General features: G+C 44.7%; 1 protein-coding gene across 2 annotated transcripts in view; it reads left to right on the top strand.

Moving 5' to 3' along the window:
- TTC12 (tetratricopeptide repeat domain 12) overlaps nt 1-16,716 on the top strand; it is a 44,300-nt gene that overhangs the window by 16,692 nt on the left and 10,892 nt on the right. The window contains exons 7-12 of one of the 2 annotated variants that reach the window (XM_008065700.2): nt 1,635-1,706; nt 5,408-5,468; nt 5,916-6,104; nt 7,925-7,994; nt 8,783-8,871; nt 11,149-11,317. In XM_008065700.2, the coding sequence (XP_008063891.1) occupies nt 1,635-1,706; nt 5,408-5,468; nt 5,916-6,104; nt 7,925-7,994; nt 8,783-8,871; nt 11,149-11,317 (650 nt within the window). Of the gene's footprint in view, nt 1-1,616; nt 1,707-5,407; nt 5,469-5,915; nt 6,105-7,924; nt 7,995-8,782; nt 8,872-11,148; nt 11,318-16,716 lie in introns of both variants that reach the window. The other variant, XM_021716119.1, reaches the window with a different exon arrangement.

The following is a 16,716-nucleotide window of genomic DNA, read 5'->3' as shown; positions in this document are numbered from 1 at the left end:
TTTCCCGGCAGAACACTTCCTGTGCAGTGAAATATATCTTCCTCTGAAGGCAGGATTTCTTTAAAGGAAACCTGGAGTTCACTCAAGAAAATTCTACTGAGGGTTGTCATATGATCAAAGGAGAGCAGGCCTGTTAGCGCGAAAATCCATTAGCGGCCCTTTGCGTCATTGTCGGAGGAAGGTGAAGTCACCTATGCCCGCTTCACGGTGGCACACAGCAGGCCATGGACAAGGCTTTAAGGCTTGGGCTTGGTCACCCCGCCTGTTGTAACCCTGGTGCTCTGCCAGTGAATACACTATGAAGATTTGACTTGCTTGGGCTAGAGTGCTAGAGTGTCCTCTTTTTCCGTTTATCGTTCCTTTCCTGCTTCCTCAGTTTCATCCTCTGATTTCACCAAGGTTCATGTCTCTGTTCCCTGCCTTTCTTCTCCCTGCAGTTGCTTCCTCAGAGCTCTCCTCTCTTGTGTTCAACTGTCATCTCGGCACACGGCTCTTAGACCTACTTACCCAGCCTCCCCTTCCCCTGAATCCAGACCTGCATTCCACCTGCCTCCCGCGGGTTCCTTTTGGTCATCTTGGCTTCACCTGAAACTCAGTATGTCTAGAAGCCAACTCTTCATTTCCCCACTCTGCCTTCCACACTCCCTGCCCTGACTGAACCCTTTCTGTTAGAAACACAGCGTGTCTTCCGGGCATCTAGACCCCCAGTTTCTACTTCACACCTGCCTTCACCCTCATCACTAACAGATGCCGGTCAGTGCTTTCTTGGCGTAGCTCTGGTGTCTACACTTCCTTCACTCCCGCATCGCCAGTACTTCGGACATCGGCCTTTGTCCGCAGGAACTGATCTGGTCTCTTCACTCATCATCTCCCAGCCCTTCCCTTTTGTGGTCACACCTGCAGGCCACCTCCAGACCTGCTCGCTTGCACACCGCCCTTGGTGACTCTCCTCCTTGGCCTGTATTCACGGGCTCCATGTGGAGTCCTGTCTAGCTCACCCTGTCCAGCCAATCTTCCCTCCACCCAGCACTTGCCCCTCCGTCCCAGTTGGAGTACCCACAGAGGCCCCTGTTCTCTCACCGTGGCCCTGGCCCGGCCTGTTCTTCCACCATTCTCCTCTCTTCACCTCTCCATGTCACTCAGGTCCAGCTCTGATCCCTCCTCCTTTGCCTGCCCTTTTTAACTGGACTGCATGTGTACATCACCCGAGGAACTTAAAAATTGATTGATGCCTTGGCCCTACTTCAGAGTATAATTTAATTGGTGTGGGACACAGCCTGGTTGGCAGGATTTTTATAAACATCCTAGGTGATTCTAATGTTCACCCAATGTTAAGAGCTCTTCTAAACTAAGAGTTTCTGCTTTGCTTCCTGATTGAGTCTCATTAAATAGAAATGAAAACTGGCAGGTATCATTAATTAATTTGATAGAGAGCCTACTGGTACATTCAGGCTCCTTGCAGGCATCAATTAGTCTGGTCACAGATGCACAGAAAAGTTGTAATTGTCAACTCTTGTAGCTGTCCTGAGAACCAAAGCTCTGCCTTAACTGTGTTAGTGGGTAGGGCAGTGAGGAGAGTGGCTACTGACTTCAAACCCTCTGAAACTTCTGATCAGTCATTCTTTTTTATGCAGTGTGATGAAAAATGCACAAAAGCATATTTCCACATGGGAAAAGCCCACCTGGCCCTGAAGAACTACAGTGTGGTAAGTTCTTAGAGGAATGTAAGTGACATGTTTGATCACAGGGTGATAGTTCCTATTTTCACAGAAGAAGACCATGATTCTCCAAGCTGATTAGGTATTAACCCACCCTTTAGTATTTTCCAAAATAAATCTCAAGATCTTACCATTGGGAAGGTTGTTGGTGGGTGTCAGTTACAACTTCACCACCTCTTCAACATCTTTGGCCAGTGTTTGTTTACTCTCTGGAGATAAAGGCCATAAACAAAATGAGAAAATGAAGTTCACTTGTCATCTCGTCACCCAAAAATAACCATACTGGTATGTAGGTGTATACACACACACACACACACACACACACACACACACACTAAGATATGAATATTGTTAGTAGCCACTTTATGGAGATATAATTAACATACCATTCAATTCACTTACAGAAATTGTACAACTCAGTGATTTTTGTTATAGTCACAGAGTTGGGCAGCCATCACTACAATCAATTGTAGAACATTTTTGTCCCCTCCTAAAACAATCATGTACCCATTAGCAGTCAGTCCTCTCCACCTCACCCCTACCTCCTACTTAAGCAATAGCTAATCTTTCTGTGTCTATACATTTGCCTACTCTGCAGATTTTTATAAATAGAATCATACAATATGTGTTATTTTTATGACTGATATCTTTCACTTAATATAATGTTTTCATAGCATATATCAGTTCTTCATTTTTATTGCCAAACAATATTCCTTTGCATGAATATACCTTATTTTTTATTTACCCATTCGTCAGCTGATGGACATTTAGATTGTTTTCACCTTTTGAATGCTATGAATAATGCTGCTATGAGCATTTATGTGCAGGTTTTTTTAATATTTACAATCCTCTTGGGTATATATCTGGGAGTAGATTGCCAAGCTATGTGGTAACTATGGTTAACCTTTTGAGGAACTCCCAAATTGTTTTGAAATGGCTACAGCAGTTTACATTCCTACCAATAGCGTACAGGGGCTCTGGTTTCTCCACATCCTCTCCAATACTTGTTATATTTATATTTTTGGTTTTAGCAGTTCTAGTAGATGTGAAATAATATCTCATTGTGGTATTCATTTGCGTTTTTGGTGGCTAATGATGTTGAAAATCTTTTTATGTGTTTATTGGCCACTTGTATATTTTCTTTAATGAAGTATCTTTTCAGAACTTTTGCCCATTTTTAAATTAAATTATTTATCTTTTTGTAATGAGTTATAAGAGTTCTTTATGTATTCTGGATACAAGTGTCATATCAGATACATGATTTACTAATTTTTTTCACTTTGTATGTTGCCTTTCACTTTCTTGATGGTGTTCTTTGCAACACAAAAATGTTTAATTTTGATGAAGTCTCAATTACCTATATTTTCTTTGGTTGCTTGTGCTTTTATTGTCATATCTAAGAAACAATGACCAAATCCAAGGTCATGAAGATTTACACTTATGTTTTCTTCTAAGAATTTTATGGCATTAGCTCTTACATTTAGATTGCTGATTAATTTAGTTAATTTTTGTATATAGTGTGAGGTAGGGGTTCAATGTCATTCTTTTGCCTGTGGTTCACAGTTGTCTCAGTTGTCTATTCTTTCTCCCATTGAATGATTTCGGCACTCTTATAAAAAATCAATTGACTATAAATATATGGGTTTATTTCTGGACTTTCAATGTTATTGCTCTACATTTCTGCCCTTGTACTAGTACCATGCTATCTTGATTGTTGTAACTTTGTAATAAGTTTTGAAATTAAGAAGTGCAGGTCCCTCAAATTTGTTCCTCTTCTTTTACAAGATTGCTTTAGCTATTGTAGTTATCTTGAGTTTCCATATGAACTTTAGGATCATCTTGTGAGTTTCTTTAAAGAAACCAGATGGAATTTTGATGGGTATTATATAAATCTGTAGATAAATTTGGAAACTATTGCTATCTGAACAATATTAAGTCTTCCAAGCTATCAACATGGAGTGTCTTTTCATTTATATGTTTTTAAAATAAATTGTTTCATTGACATTTTAAAAAAGTTTTTCCTTTGTTGGATTTTAATTGTAAAAGCAATACAGGCTTATGGTTATAAGCTCAGATAGAAAATGTGAATAAAGAAAATGTTAATTCTCCCTTCTCCACCAAATTTCATTTACTCATTCAATTAACTAATTCATTCAGCAAATATTTATTGCATGCTTTCTATGTGTCAGGCATTGTCAATATAGGCAATAAGAATGCAGCAGTGAATTAAGCAAAGTTCTTGACTTCAAGGAACTTCACATTCTTGGTGGCTAGGAGACAAAAATCAATAAAGTAGATGTGTAGTATGTTAGGTGGTGATAAGTGTTCTTGAAAAAAATAAATCAGGAAGCAGCGAAGGTGAGATTGTTTTTATACGGGGTGGTGAAGAAAGACTTCCCCAAAGGAAGGGAGGGAGTGAAATGAGCAACCCATGTGGATGTATGAGAGAGGCACATTCCTGGTAGATGGCTAGGATGCAGCCAGCAAGGGAGAGTGACAGGTGATGAGGTCAGAGAGGGATTAGAGGGGGCTGGGCCCACAGGGCCCTACAAGCTTTTCAGAGGACCTTGAGGGATCTCTAAGCCATTGTAGGATTTTGTGTGAAGGAATGACATGATCTGTCTTATATTTTAAAGAATTGCTCTGACTCCTTTATTGAGAATATGTTTTGTCATGGCTAGATAAGAACAGAAAACAGAGGAGGCTATTTGCATAAATATCCAGGCAAGAGGTAATGATAGCTTCGACCAGGTTGGTGATGATGGAGGTGATAAAAAGTGGTGGGAATCTAGATATATACTACGATGAAGCCAACAGAAATTGTTGATAGATTAGATCGGGAGTTGAAGAGAAGTTGGATATAGGCCCACTCTGTTTGATACACATATTTCTATGACTGCAACTCTGTTCTCTGCTTTAATGTGTTATGCTTTTCTTCCATTTATTTCTAAATCCTGAGCTTCTAGATGAGCCTTGACCTTCAAAATATTTCATAATTGTTTTTTTCTAAGTTTTTCCCCTCAGTAACTGGTTGGATTATACTTTGGACCATTCTCATATCCTTGGGGAAAATATTGTCCTAAATCTGAAATCTCCATGAACCAGATGTTTCTTTTTCCAGAAACTTTCTATCATCAATTTCCTCAGCAAGTACCCTTCACTTTTGAGTTTTCTTGCTGACTCTTATGTGGCCAATAAATGGACCCCTTGCCGGTTCTCTGTGCAGCCTGGACATGTAACTAGACAGCTCTCTTCCTAGTCCTGTGTCTTGGTCAATACTGTCTCTAGCTCATTTATTTCCTACCTCCCCGTGGGCGTATCTGTCAGGTAGCCTCCTATTCGCTGTGCAAATATCATACCTAAGTTTTCACATTTACCTTATGAGTATTCCTATCCCAGACAGATACAAGTCACAAGAATGTAGGACTAGCTATTTTTTATCGCAGTCTGTATCTGACAACTCTGTTTTTTAAAGATGAATTCTGAAATAATACCTATTGCCCCCTAGAACTGCAGAAGCCCGAACAAAATGTCAAATACACACTGTGTTCTCATGCCATCCTCCTGCGCTGGGAGCAGGCGAAGGCGAGGAGAAAATAATGAAGCCGCCAAGCCCCATGATGCCCAGTGTCTTCCTCATAATCACCTTTCCTCTAACCACTCTTCAAGGTCTTGTTTCTTTTTTCCAGTCTAGAGAGTGTTATTGGAAGATCTTAGAACTAAACCCCAAGCTACAAACTCAGGTGAAAGGTGAGAATGTCCCTGCTGATGTCCTTCATCTGAATCTCATCTTCCTTCGTGCTCCCGCCCTGGCGTATGCCTGCCTCGCCTCGCCTCTGCTGCCCTTGGCCACAGGCAACAGCCTTCCCTTCGCTCCCACTCGTATCAGGCCTTCCCTGCTCCTCTGCCCTGTGCCCCCCCACAAGTTTGCCTTCTTCCTCCTCTATCCCACCCACCCTTAGAGCCTTCTACACTGCCTTGAATCCCCAAGATGGTTTAAGACCCTGGTTACAGATGTCACACTGTTTCTGAATTTTTCTTTCTGAAGAAGAGTTTGGATTATTTTAATGCTTTATGCTTTTCAACCTCCCATCCTCAAAAGAAAGGAAAAAAAGGTTGCTGCTTGTGTGGTTTTGTTGATTGTTAGAGTTTTGTTTGGGTTTGTTTGTTTGTTTGTTTTCCTTCTTGCTTTGCTAGATTACCTGAATCAAGTAGATCTTCGAGAGAAAGCAGATCTTCAAGAGAAGGAAGCCCATGAGCTGCTGAATTCAGGAAAGAATATGGCTGTGACAACCAGAAATCTCCTGGAGACTCTTGCCAAGCTTGACCAGATCCCCTTGTTCTATGCAGGGGGGATTGAGATCCTGACTGAGATGATGAAGGATTGTAAGCCAGAGATGTCTGTGTGATTTCATGAGTATTGTAGTGTGAAAGGAAAGGGTTTAGAGGCCTGCCTTTGTGAAGCCAAGGGTCCCACCCATCCCTCCTCAAATGTGGATGGAAGCCCCACTCCAATGGAGATGCTAAGACCCACACCCCTGCTCTGTCTCTCCAGAGCGTGCATATGCTCAACACACATGCAATAACCACCCACAGCAACACACACACACACACACATACACACACACACACACACACACACACACACACACACACGGACATGTTCACTCCATATGCAGACGGGACACAAAATAACCTCAAATTGTTTTTGGAGGATGGGCCCTGTGAAGTACAGGCTTTCCCCACTAAGTCAGTGTTCTTGGAACCCATCGGCATCAGTGTATCAGCTAGCATTGTTGTGAGTGGCTACATTCAGCGTCAGTGAATTTTTTTTTTGGAGATTCTTTCAACATGCTTGCTCATTTCATGATGGTGACTTCTATGAACAACCTGCCCACAGCATGCTGAGTGTTCAGCGGTGTTGACCAAAAATGGCATGAGCCCCATGTCTCACCCTCCCTGTTCGCCCAGTCTTGCCCCAAGTGACTTTTTTTTTGTTGGATGAATGGATGAAAAAGAGTCCTCAAAAGGGAATATTTTGCCAATGCAGAAAAGGAGAAAAAACAAAACAAGCAAACAAAAAAGCAGCAGAAGCACTAAAAGCCATCAAGGTTGACAACTTAAAATTGTTTTGAGCAGTGAAAAAAGTGTCTCAATAAATGTATTGCATCAAACAGAGAGTTCTCTGAAGATGACTGAAGTTTCAACTTGTAAGAATAAATACACATTTAAAAAAAGATAAATTCTAGTTTTTTGTGGTCCTCCCATATACTTATATACACCATACATACACATGCACACAGCATTCACTCTCTTGTTATATACTTATATTACACACACCACATACCACACACACAGCACACACTCACACCATAAATACATCAATGTCTACCCAACTCCACCTTCAGGCTTTCTCCACATACCCCCCCACATCTTGCAAATAACCCACACATATTCCATGTATACCCCAAATACACTATATCACCCCACACACCTTCCCCCCACCTAGAGAAATGGAAAGCAGAATTCTGTGGGATAAACTATAAGGTTCATCCCAGTTATGCCTAATGGCTGCTTAGGACATGAAAGTAGCTTCAGAGCAAACATTCGCTTTCTTCTTACTAATGAGAGACACACTGTTCTCTTTTACCAGTTCTTGTAAACACTGAGACCAGGGCTTAAACAATTGTGTACCCAGTGACAGAATGTTGTTTGTACAAATAAGTGGAGTCTCTAGCTTCCCTTTTCTCTGGCTTCCCTTTAGTTTACTATGGAGGGTGCACAGATATCCCCTTCAGCAGTTTCTTGGAAGACTATAGGTTCCTCCCCAGAGCCTGGAAACAGCCTTGAAATAAATATTTAAGAGCAGATGGACATGCCAGTTGTTCCCAGAGGTTGAGCAGCTCCTGGAGGCTTGGTAAAGGTTACAAAATGAAGGGTTGTACAGATAACCCACGGGGTCAGGCCACCTGGCTCCTCTCCCCTTCTCTGGACAGTCCCTCAGTCTGTGGCACAGAGTGGCTGCTGACAGCTGCATTTTTAGCATGTAAAGGTATTTGCCTCTGCCAGACTGTTAGTGTGGTGACCCTGGCATGCCATGGTAGGTTTCTCATTAGCAGCTAGCCTGTGCTGCAGCTAGACATCAGCCAGTTCAGGGGTCTGACATGATTTGGAATCTGACATGGGTTTCCACGCATCTGTTTCAGGCACGGAACAAACTTTATTCAGAACACACAATGGATTCAGTGTCATCAGTGACAACGAAGTCATAAGAAGGTAGGGATGTAAGGGCAGCCTAGCATCAAAGCAGAAAAAGATAACCATGTCTTGCAAACTCAGACACTAGTCACATAGGCCCCTCAGTCAGGAGTGGGCCCCCCCCAGGAGCACAGAGCCATGACAAGAACACTTTTGAGCCCCGAACTCAGGTCACTTGACTTATGCCACAACTCACTATGGGTGCAAGAAGGAATAGCAGCACTTTCCAGGGTTCCTCCAAGCACTTCAGAGTCAGAGAAATGACCATTCTTGCTGGCTTCCCGCCAGTTTTTGCAAGATTGTCATTTGTTCTCTTCATCTTTTAGAATTTACTGATCTAATCAAGAAGTGAGATCCACTGGGTGCTGGCTGGTCCCATTTATAATTTCATCAGAAAGCAGATTCATATGGTTGGAGGTAGTCTGCTAAATTTGTTTTTATTGTGTTTTATATTGTGTTTCAATTGTTCTGGCATCATTCCTGAGGCTGAGCACGCTGGTGTGGGTTGGAGTCACCAGTCCATGCTTGTATGCCCAGTGGCAGTTTGTTGGTCCCATTGCTGCCATTCACCCCTGTCCCTGGCTCACTGCCCATACCCTGTACCTCCCCGGCTCCTCAGCCCGTGTCCTTGACCTGGAACTTGTTCATGGATCAACAGTTCATTGATCCTGGTGGCTTGTAGCTCTAGATATAAAATTAATTTCTCATCCCTGCATTTGGCGAGTCTGAGTGTAAAATAAAACCTAATAAAAACAAAGTCAAGACTGATTTCTAGATTTAAGATTGCTCTTCCTTGTTCACTCTAGGTGCTTTTCCACGTCAGAAAAGGACATCGTGGAAGAGACAGTGTGTGTGTCTGTCCTCAAGCTCTGGCAAGCAGTTTGCAGTGGGAATGGTAAGCTGGGTAGTCATCGTGGATCACCATTCATGTGCTATGGGTGCAGGAGCCACACCAGAGAGCGGGGCCTTCCTCCCTGAAGGCCAGTCCTGAGAGTTGATATCTATACCTCCACACACCCCTCCCTCCAAAAAAAGCAAGTGATCAAAAGCAAGGTGGATTGAGGTGGGGTAGGGAGGTCCCTGTCAGCCTGGAGAGCACCCTCCTCTCTCCCTGCTTCCCTCCCCCTGCTCTCTGCAGACTCATGACTTCTGCTCATGCCCTGGCAAAGGGCTGGATGGAGTTTTTCTTTTTAGTCTGCCTAAAAATATTGTTCCTTTTTGTTGACCACAGTACCTATTTCAGCATCCTGAGATTTATGCTCACTCTGCCAGCATCCTCAGATGCTGATTCGTGTCTCATATTGTGACAGTAGAATGCTGCAGGGACTTTATTTACTGTGTTAACTCTTAGGAAGTTTTCATATTTGCATCTTCTCAAAGAACAAATCTTTCTTACTCACTTACGTCACTTCCACGGAAACAAAAATTTAAGTATTTCCATCATTTTAAAAAGTGTTTCAAAGGAAAAGATTTGACCTTGGAGACAAAACTGAAAATGGGAAAAATAATTGCTGTGTCTCCTTTGCACAGGGTCACGGTGGGAAGCCAGTGATGGCACTTGTGATTGCAGTGTGTGCGCTATCAAATGCTGAGTATGAGATAATACCATTGTTGTCTTGATTGAGTAGAGTGGAGGAATTTTACAAACTTAAGAAATTAAGTTCTAGAACAGTCAATGCCAGAGGGCCTGCTTCCTGAAGGGAATTATGCCCAGACTAATGTCCTCACTGAGGTGCCCTGCTGCTCTACATAGAACCTGCATGGGGTGAGGGCAGTGGTTTTGCAAATCTCCCTGCAGGAGAGTGAGGAAGGCAGAACTTGGTGATGCTGTGTTTAACTGGCATGAAGCTGACATAGCCACCCATTGACTGGTTTCCGTGAACTTCGAAGTTTGACATTTCTTTCTAACATCTGAAAAATAGTCAGACATACCCTGTGATGTGAATGCCGCATCTCAGATCAATGAAATCTTGATATAGCTAACTCAATAAATACAAAGCAGTTTTTTTTAAAGGGCAAGGGAATGCTTAAAAATAAGGACATGAAAATGTGTCAGTGAAATATTGTTGAGTGAGGAAGAGAAGCCAGTTACAGGGAGGATGTGTAATATTTTGAACATTATTCATGCGAGGTGTGAATAATAACTCCTCTGGGGAATAGGCTTACCTGAAGGAGCACCAGACAAGGGGACTTTCATTTTCAGCTTTATACTACTTTTGAGTTATTTGAATTATTTACAAGCTACTTTTCCAGTATAAGGAAACATATATAAACTAAACAAATCAACAGAAACCTTTCCATTTTGAAAACCAGTGAATCCTATTTCGCACCGTCAGGAGTCATCGTGGGTGAAGCGTAGGATGGAGATACAATGTTTCAGTGAAAGCTGTTTGATGTGTGAGCTTCACACCAGATCTTGCACTCCCGTTGCCCTGTTCTTTCAGGACTAGAAGAGCCCTGGGGTGTGTCTTCTGCTTGACTGGTGCACTTGGCACAGTATGGGAGAGAGGCCTGGGTGATGAGGCCCAGGTGATGGGTTCCCTCCCTCCAGATCCAGTTTGCTGTCCTCTGTTTCATAGCTTATCCTCACCCTGCAGGCTGCATCCTTGCCTGCTCACACAAATCCACGCACCTGGTCAGAAGACCTCACAGGTGAAGGTGAAGGAGAGTAACTCAATGCTGCCACCCTGTAAATAGCAAGAGTCCAGGAAAGAGAGCATGCTTTATTAGTCCCGGGTAACATTTCCTCACATGGCTACTCTGGCCATTATGTGAAGACTGATGGTCTAAAGACAGTCCAGAGTTAAGCTGATTTCTTTCCCTGTGCTCACATTTCCAGGTACCACACCCCAAGGAGGCTTTTGACAACAATAATGATATAGCTGATTGATGCGTGTCAGTCTCTGTCTGGCACAATCACACACTAACTCATTTAATCCTCATAGCACCTCTGTAGGTAGATCATCATTCTCATTTTACTGGTGAGGGAACTGAGAAGCACAAGTCATTCAGACCCAGAAGTCTGGTTCTAGAGTCTACGCTCTTACTCGTCATTATCCTGCCTCTCAAATAAGTAGACAAGAGCTGGGTTTCCCATTTTGATGGGGAGAGACAGACCTGGTTTTGCTGTCATCATAGTGTGTACGAAGCAGACAACCCCCTTGTTTTGCAGAGGAAAACCAGCGTGTGCTGGTGATGCACCCCGACAGAGGCAGACTGCTGCCCTCCCTCATGGCCTCCAGGGTCCTGGCCATCCGGCAGCAGAGCCTGGCCCTGCTGCTGCAGCTTGCCCAGACCGAGAACGGACGCAGCCTGATAATCAGCCACCTAGACCTGACCCGGTAAGGCTCTGCTGACAGCATCTTCTTGGTGCATCTCAGGTGATCACTTGACGAGTTCAGGCTTGCCCATCTCCCCCTCACATCTCTGACATGCGATGGGTCAATAACAGAGCCCTTGACAAGAGCACTCCGCCATGGGGACCTCCAGGGGACAGAATCTTGTCTGAACTTAGTGCCATGGGCAGTTTCACGTCTCCTGAGCAACTGGCTTGTCTCTATCCCACAGGGATTGTAGATGGTACAAATGGCCTTCCATAGGCAGGTCTGGAACCCCACCTTAAAACAGGTCACTTGCCTTGGGCCTCAGTCCTGGCTCTACCGGCCCCTGCCCTTCCTTTTCTTCTTTTAATCCCAAGCGCTAGCTGGAGCAAAGTAGAGTTTGAACAACTAAAGCACCTCAAATACGTGCACGAAGGACCTTCCAAAGCTTAAGACTGTAAGAATAGAGTGCACCCCTCTCCCAGGCAGACTGTACAGCCCAGTGCCATACAGTTTATATTTACATTTTTGTTGTAGTTATTTAGTATTTTGTTTGTTTTATTTATTATTTATTTATTTTTGTTTTATTATGTTTTCAGTTTATTCATCTTCAGATTACTAGTTTAAACAGGTGAAATTCCCATATGAGCCATTTCATGTGGTTCTACCTAATGTAGCAGTTATTATAGCTTGCTTTATCAACGCTTCACACAGAATCATCACAAACAGAAGTTGGTCTTTTGATTTTTTTTCCATGGTTGCCTCATTTTGTCTCACCTCATCTTGCAAGGCAGGCCAGGTAACTTTCACAGGTGTGATCAGAGAAACCGCCGCAAGGATTCGGAGGGACTCTCACCCACTGGGCCCCCAGTACCTGCTCCTAGAACCCAGTTCCTACTCTGTGTTCCCAGTAAGAAAAGGAGCCAGATCTGCACCCTGACAGATCTTTCTTGAACCAAACTGAGCCCTCTTGTGCCTGTCCCATTTGGTGAGGAGGCCTACTGTGTGCGAAGGACAGGGTGGTTATTAAGCCTTGGCTGTGGCTCCCCCACCCTGGGCCCAGTCACAGGGGAAAGGCCTTGATCACCTCCCCTTAGAGCAGCGCACATAGGCAGATGGGTTGTTGGTGGAGCTAAGTTCTCCAAAGCACACTTTGCATTTCAAATGACTCACAATCATTTCCTCAGTACCTCCATCATGTGTTTATGTTCATTTGGTTTTTGTCTCTTTGCATAAATGTAGCTATAGCAGTCATAAGCTTTCTCCCCCCAAGCTGTCTTTGAATTGCTTGAGCTTCACTTTGAATGTTTCCAGTGTCTGGGAGAATGACATTGATGATCACCTTGTGCAGCCCTGCCCCCTCCCTTCAGGCAGTCAAGGAAACCCCAGCTCAGTACCTTAATGCCCCCTAGTCTCCTTAATGTCCCTCTCCGGCTGAACTGGCAGGAATGGGCTCTCTGTAATGAAATGAGGTGGTCTGAGGCAGGGCAGGGCGGCACACCGTCCCCTATCACAGAGGCACACACATCCTATTCCCCACAATGTTTTTCCTCGTAGGAGACGTCGAAGGGATGAGTGCTGGCCAAGGGCCAGCATCACTTTGTAAGAGGTGCTGGGTTTCCGGCCCAGGCGGTCCTGAGCTTGCATTCTCTGCATATCTCTTCCTGCTTATGTGGCCCATGAATAGTTACTTAGTGTTGATGGGCCCCAGCATCTGCATCACAGACTCATGGTGACACTTATGGGGGGTGACGCATCTATGTCAGTTGAATTTTTTCTGCTGCATTGTACGGAATACTTGAGCAAAAGGAGCTTAAGCAAAACAGAGCCTGGCTTGTTTTTCTCACATAATAAAATAAGATTAAAGATAGCAACTGTTGGTGCAGTGACTTCAAGATGTCAAGGTCGAAGCCACAGTCCTTCTCTTGACCTTTCCCTCATGGCCACACCTTCCCCCTGCTTCAGCTCCATGCCTCACAGCCCTCTTTAAGACAGCACCTGCTAGATTGGTCCCTTTGATCAAGAAAAGCTACAACTGCCGGGCTCGGTGGCTCAGCCTGTAATCCCGCGCCTTTGGGAGGCTGAGGTGAGTGGATTGCCTGAGCCCGTGGGTTTGAGACCCGCCTGGGCAGCGAGACCTTATCTCTACAATAAATCAAAAAATCAGCCGGGCGTGGTAGCGCATGCCTGTAATTCCGGCTACTTGGAAGGCTGAGGTGGAAGGATCGCCGGAGCCCAGCAGGTTGAGGCTGCGGTGGCCGGGAGCGGCCACTGCACTCCAGTCTGGGTGACAGAGTGAGACTCCAACTCAAGAAAAAAAAAAGAAAAGCTACAACTTATTTCTCTTTGGGCAGAATTGTGTCACGTGCCTCCCCGGTGGAAAAAATGCTCCCTTCTTCTGTGGTAGAACAGAAAGGAGTGGGGATGTCTGTGGGGCTAGCCAGCAGATAGCAAGTAGCATCACATATCAAGTATCAAGTGTTGGGCCTGACACATGGTATAGACTCAGTATTTTTATAATCATTTTTTTCTCTCCCTCAGGATATATTGTTCAGGGTCCTAAACTGAGGTGACAGTGGATTTATTGGTTACACAAGACATCTTCTCACCTGTGGTCTGCCCACAGGGACAGTTGCATGTCAACAGGGCAGAACATCTGTCACTAAAAAAGAGGAGACATCAAGAAGTAGAAAGGGACATACTGTCCTCTTGGTAACGAGTCCAGTTAGGATGTGTCTGTCACATGGTGAGGGAGCCTAGTTGCTTATGGCTCCCAGAGCAAACCCAAGATGACGTTAGACTGTTGTCTCATCTTTTGTGCTGTTTGGGTTCATTAGCATTCATCTTCAGGACTGAAGGAAACAGATTTAAATTGGTGAAGGAAGAGTATGAACTAACTGCAAAATGAATAGCAGGAATGCTGGAATACATTCCTGAGGAAGTCAGGGATCTGCAGTAGCTTGGAGTGACCAGCACCTTAGAAACAACCCTGTCCAGCCCACTCAGCCTCAGCCCCTCTCTGGTATCCCAGTGCAGCCTGTGTGTGATACTCTCAGCATTTGCATTATTTTTGTCTATGTTTGATTTAGGACAGGTACAGAAGCAGCTCATAGACTGGGAGATCTTTCCCCAGCTTGTGAGAGGATGTGGCGTTCACTTCCCAAGACACCCATCCCATCTCAGGACAGTTCTAATGGATGTAAATATATCCTTATGCTGAACACAAACAGCCTGCCCCATGCAATTCTGGGGCAATTCTGCCTCCCTGAATTGAGGCCCGAGGCCAGACTGTGAAAGGCCGCCCACATGTATCTAGTCTGCTTTCCAGTGCTTTTTCAGTATCTGGAAAACCTGATCTCTTCCAGGTGAAGCATCCTGGTTCTTTCAGCCACTCCTCAGGCAATTTGGCTTCCAGATCCCTCTTAGAACAAGCTGCTAAGTAGGCCTCATATTACAGATGTGGATGACTGGGGTCCCTACTCCCAAATACCCAGTCTGATGGGCTCTCTTCTGTCTTTCTACCACTTGAATGGCCTTGACATTTGGCCCTGTTGGTCACTACTCTTCTTGAAACTCCATCACCTTGGCTGTCAGGACATCATCCTCCCTGACCAGCCCACTCTTTCCTCCTGGCTTTTCCTCCTTAGTTTCATTCCTAAGCCCTCCATGCTGTCACCCTTCCAAGTCAGAGATCGCAGGATCTTCCCCTTTGCCCTCTTCTCATCCATGGCTTTAGTCAAGAGGCAGAGAGTCTCACCCCCTCTGTCTTGAGTGCTAGATGAAAACGCCCTCCACCCCTGGACATCTCTGTCTCAACATTCACAAGGATCATCAACTTAACAAAACATGGCTCTTCAAGTCAGTCCCTCTACTGAATTTCTTGTCTTCATAGAGGGCACTTTCATCCACACTTGCCTAAGCCAGAGGCCTGGAAGTGATCTGATCACTCTCGTACCATATCTGCAAGCTAGTGCACTGTCAGCTTTCCTCCTTGGCCCCTACCGGAATCACTTACTTCCAGTTCTCTGCTGTCTCTGTTCATTCCTCCTCGGCCTTCATGAGCACCCCTTTCTCACTGACTGTAGCGTTTGTTTTGCTGCCGCCTTGGCTGGTCACCGTCTGACCTTTGTTGTCTGCACAGCCCCTCTTCTCCCCTGTTTGTTCTTCCTGCTCCAGTCCAGCTTCCGCCATCCTACCAATGGGGTTTTTTGACAGTGCGCGTCTGTCCTGTTGCTCTCCTCCTTAAAACACCAAAATGACTCTCTACTGCTTATAAGACTAGTTCTCCAACTACTGAGGAATACATCGTCTCAGAATCACGTGGAGACTTGGTAATATGAGCTCTGGAGTCTCCTCCCACTCAGAGATTGAGAGAGGACCAGGAATTCATGTCCCCCTCCAAAGATCCCCACCACTACCACCACCACTGTCAGCTATCTGCCAGCCATACTTTGGGAAGCATAGGCCTGCAGCACCAAGTACAAGCTTTCCAGCAGGTTCCAGAAGGCCCCCACCATCCAGCCTCTGTCCAGCTCCCTGCTGGTCCCTGTGCTCTTCATTTCCTAAGCACTCCCTGCATGGAGCTGCCAGCAGTCCCCAGTGTGCCCTGCTGTTTTATGCTGCTGAATGCTCTGCCTGATTTACGTAGTCCCCATGTTCCTGACTCTGGCCTGTGAGTTCCCTGGAGCCAAGGCATTGTCTTGTTTCATCACTGGGGTCCTGAATCGACCACATTGCCTGATACACAGTGTTGTTGATTGAATAAATGAAAAACTAACACTACGTTTTTAAGAGACAGTGAAATGTCATCTGCTGTTGAAGGCTTTTGCCCTTCCATTCCCCACACCTCCCACCAGGTAGACTCTGTGGCCCATTTAACAAATATCTGAGGTTGGAAATGGTAACTGATGCTTATAACCTCAGTGCTCTGAAAAGTTGAGACAGGAGGATCACTTGAGGTCAGGAATTTGAGAGCAGCCTGGGCAACAAAGCGGGACCCCATCTCTATAAAAAAAATTTAAAAATTAGCCGGCTGTGGTGGCACGTACCTATAGTCCCTGCTACTCAAGGGGCTGAGGTGAGAGGTTCACTTGAGCCCAGGAGTTTGAGTCTGCAGTGAGCTATGATCACACCACTGCATTCCAGCCTGGTTGACAGGGGAAGACCTCATTTCTATAAAGTAAAAGAAAAGTATCTGTCTTTAACATACCACCTAACACAGTTTGTCTTCCTTATTTATTCATACTTGTGTCACTGTAGAAGACTAGGAGCTCAGTACTGAGCATAGTACTTAGCACATTGTAGCTGCTTGGTATAAGTTTGTCTGATGAGCAAATTCCTCTTACTTCCAGTTGTTCTGGTGCCAGTAAGTCCATTGGGGCAGCCTGAGATTGCATTAATTTTTCTTTTTGGCAGCTGCA

This window comes from Carlito syrichta, unplaced genomic scaffold, assembly GCF_000164805.1.
Source record: "Carlito syrichta isolate Samal-C Ts95f unplaced genomic scaffold, Tarsius_syrichta-2.0.1 Scaffold103933, whole genome shotgun sequence".
Lineage (NCBI taxonomy): Eukaryota > Metazoa > Chordata > Mammalia > Primates > Tarsiidae > Carlito > Carlito syrichta.
The sequence above is the reverse complement of the archived record's forward strand: the minus strand, read 5'-3'. Positions and strand labels throughout refer to the sequence as shown.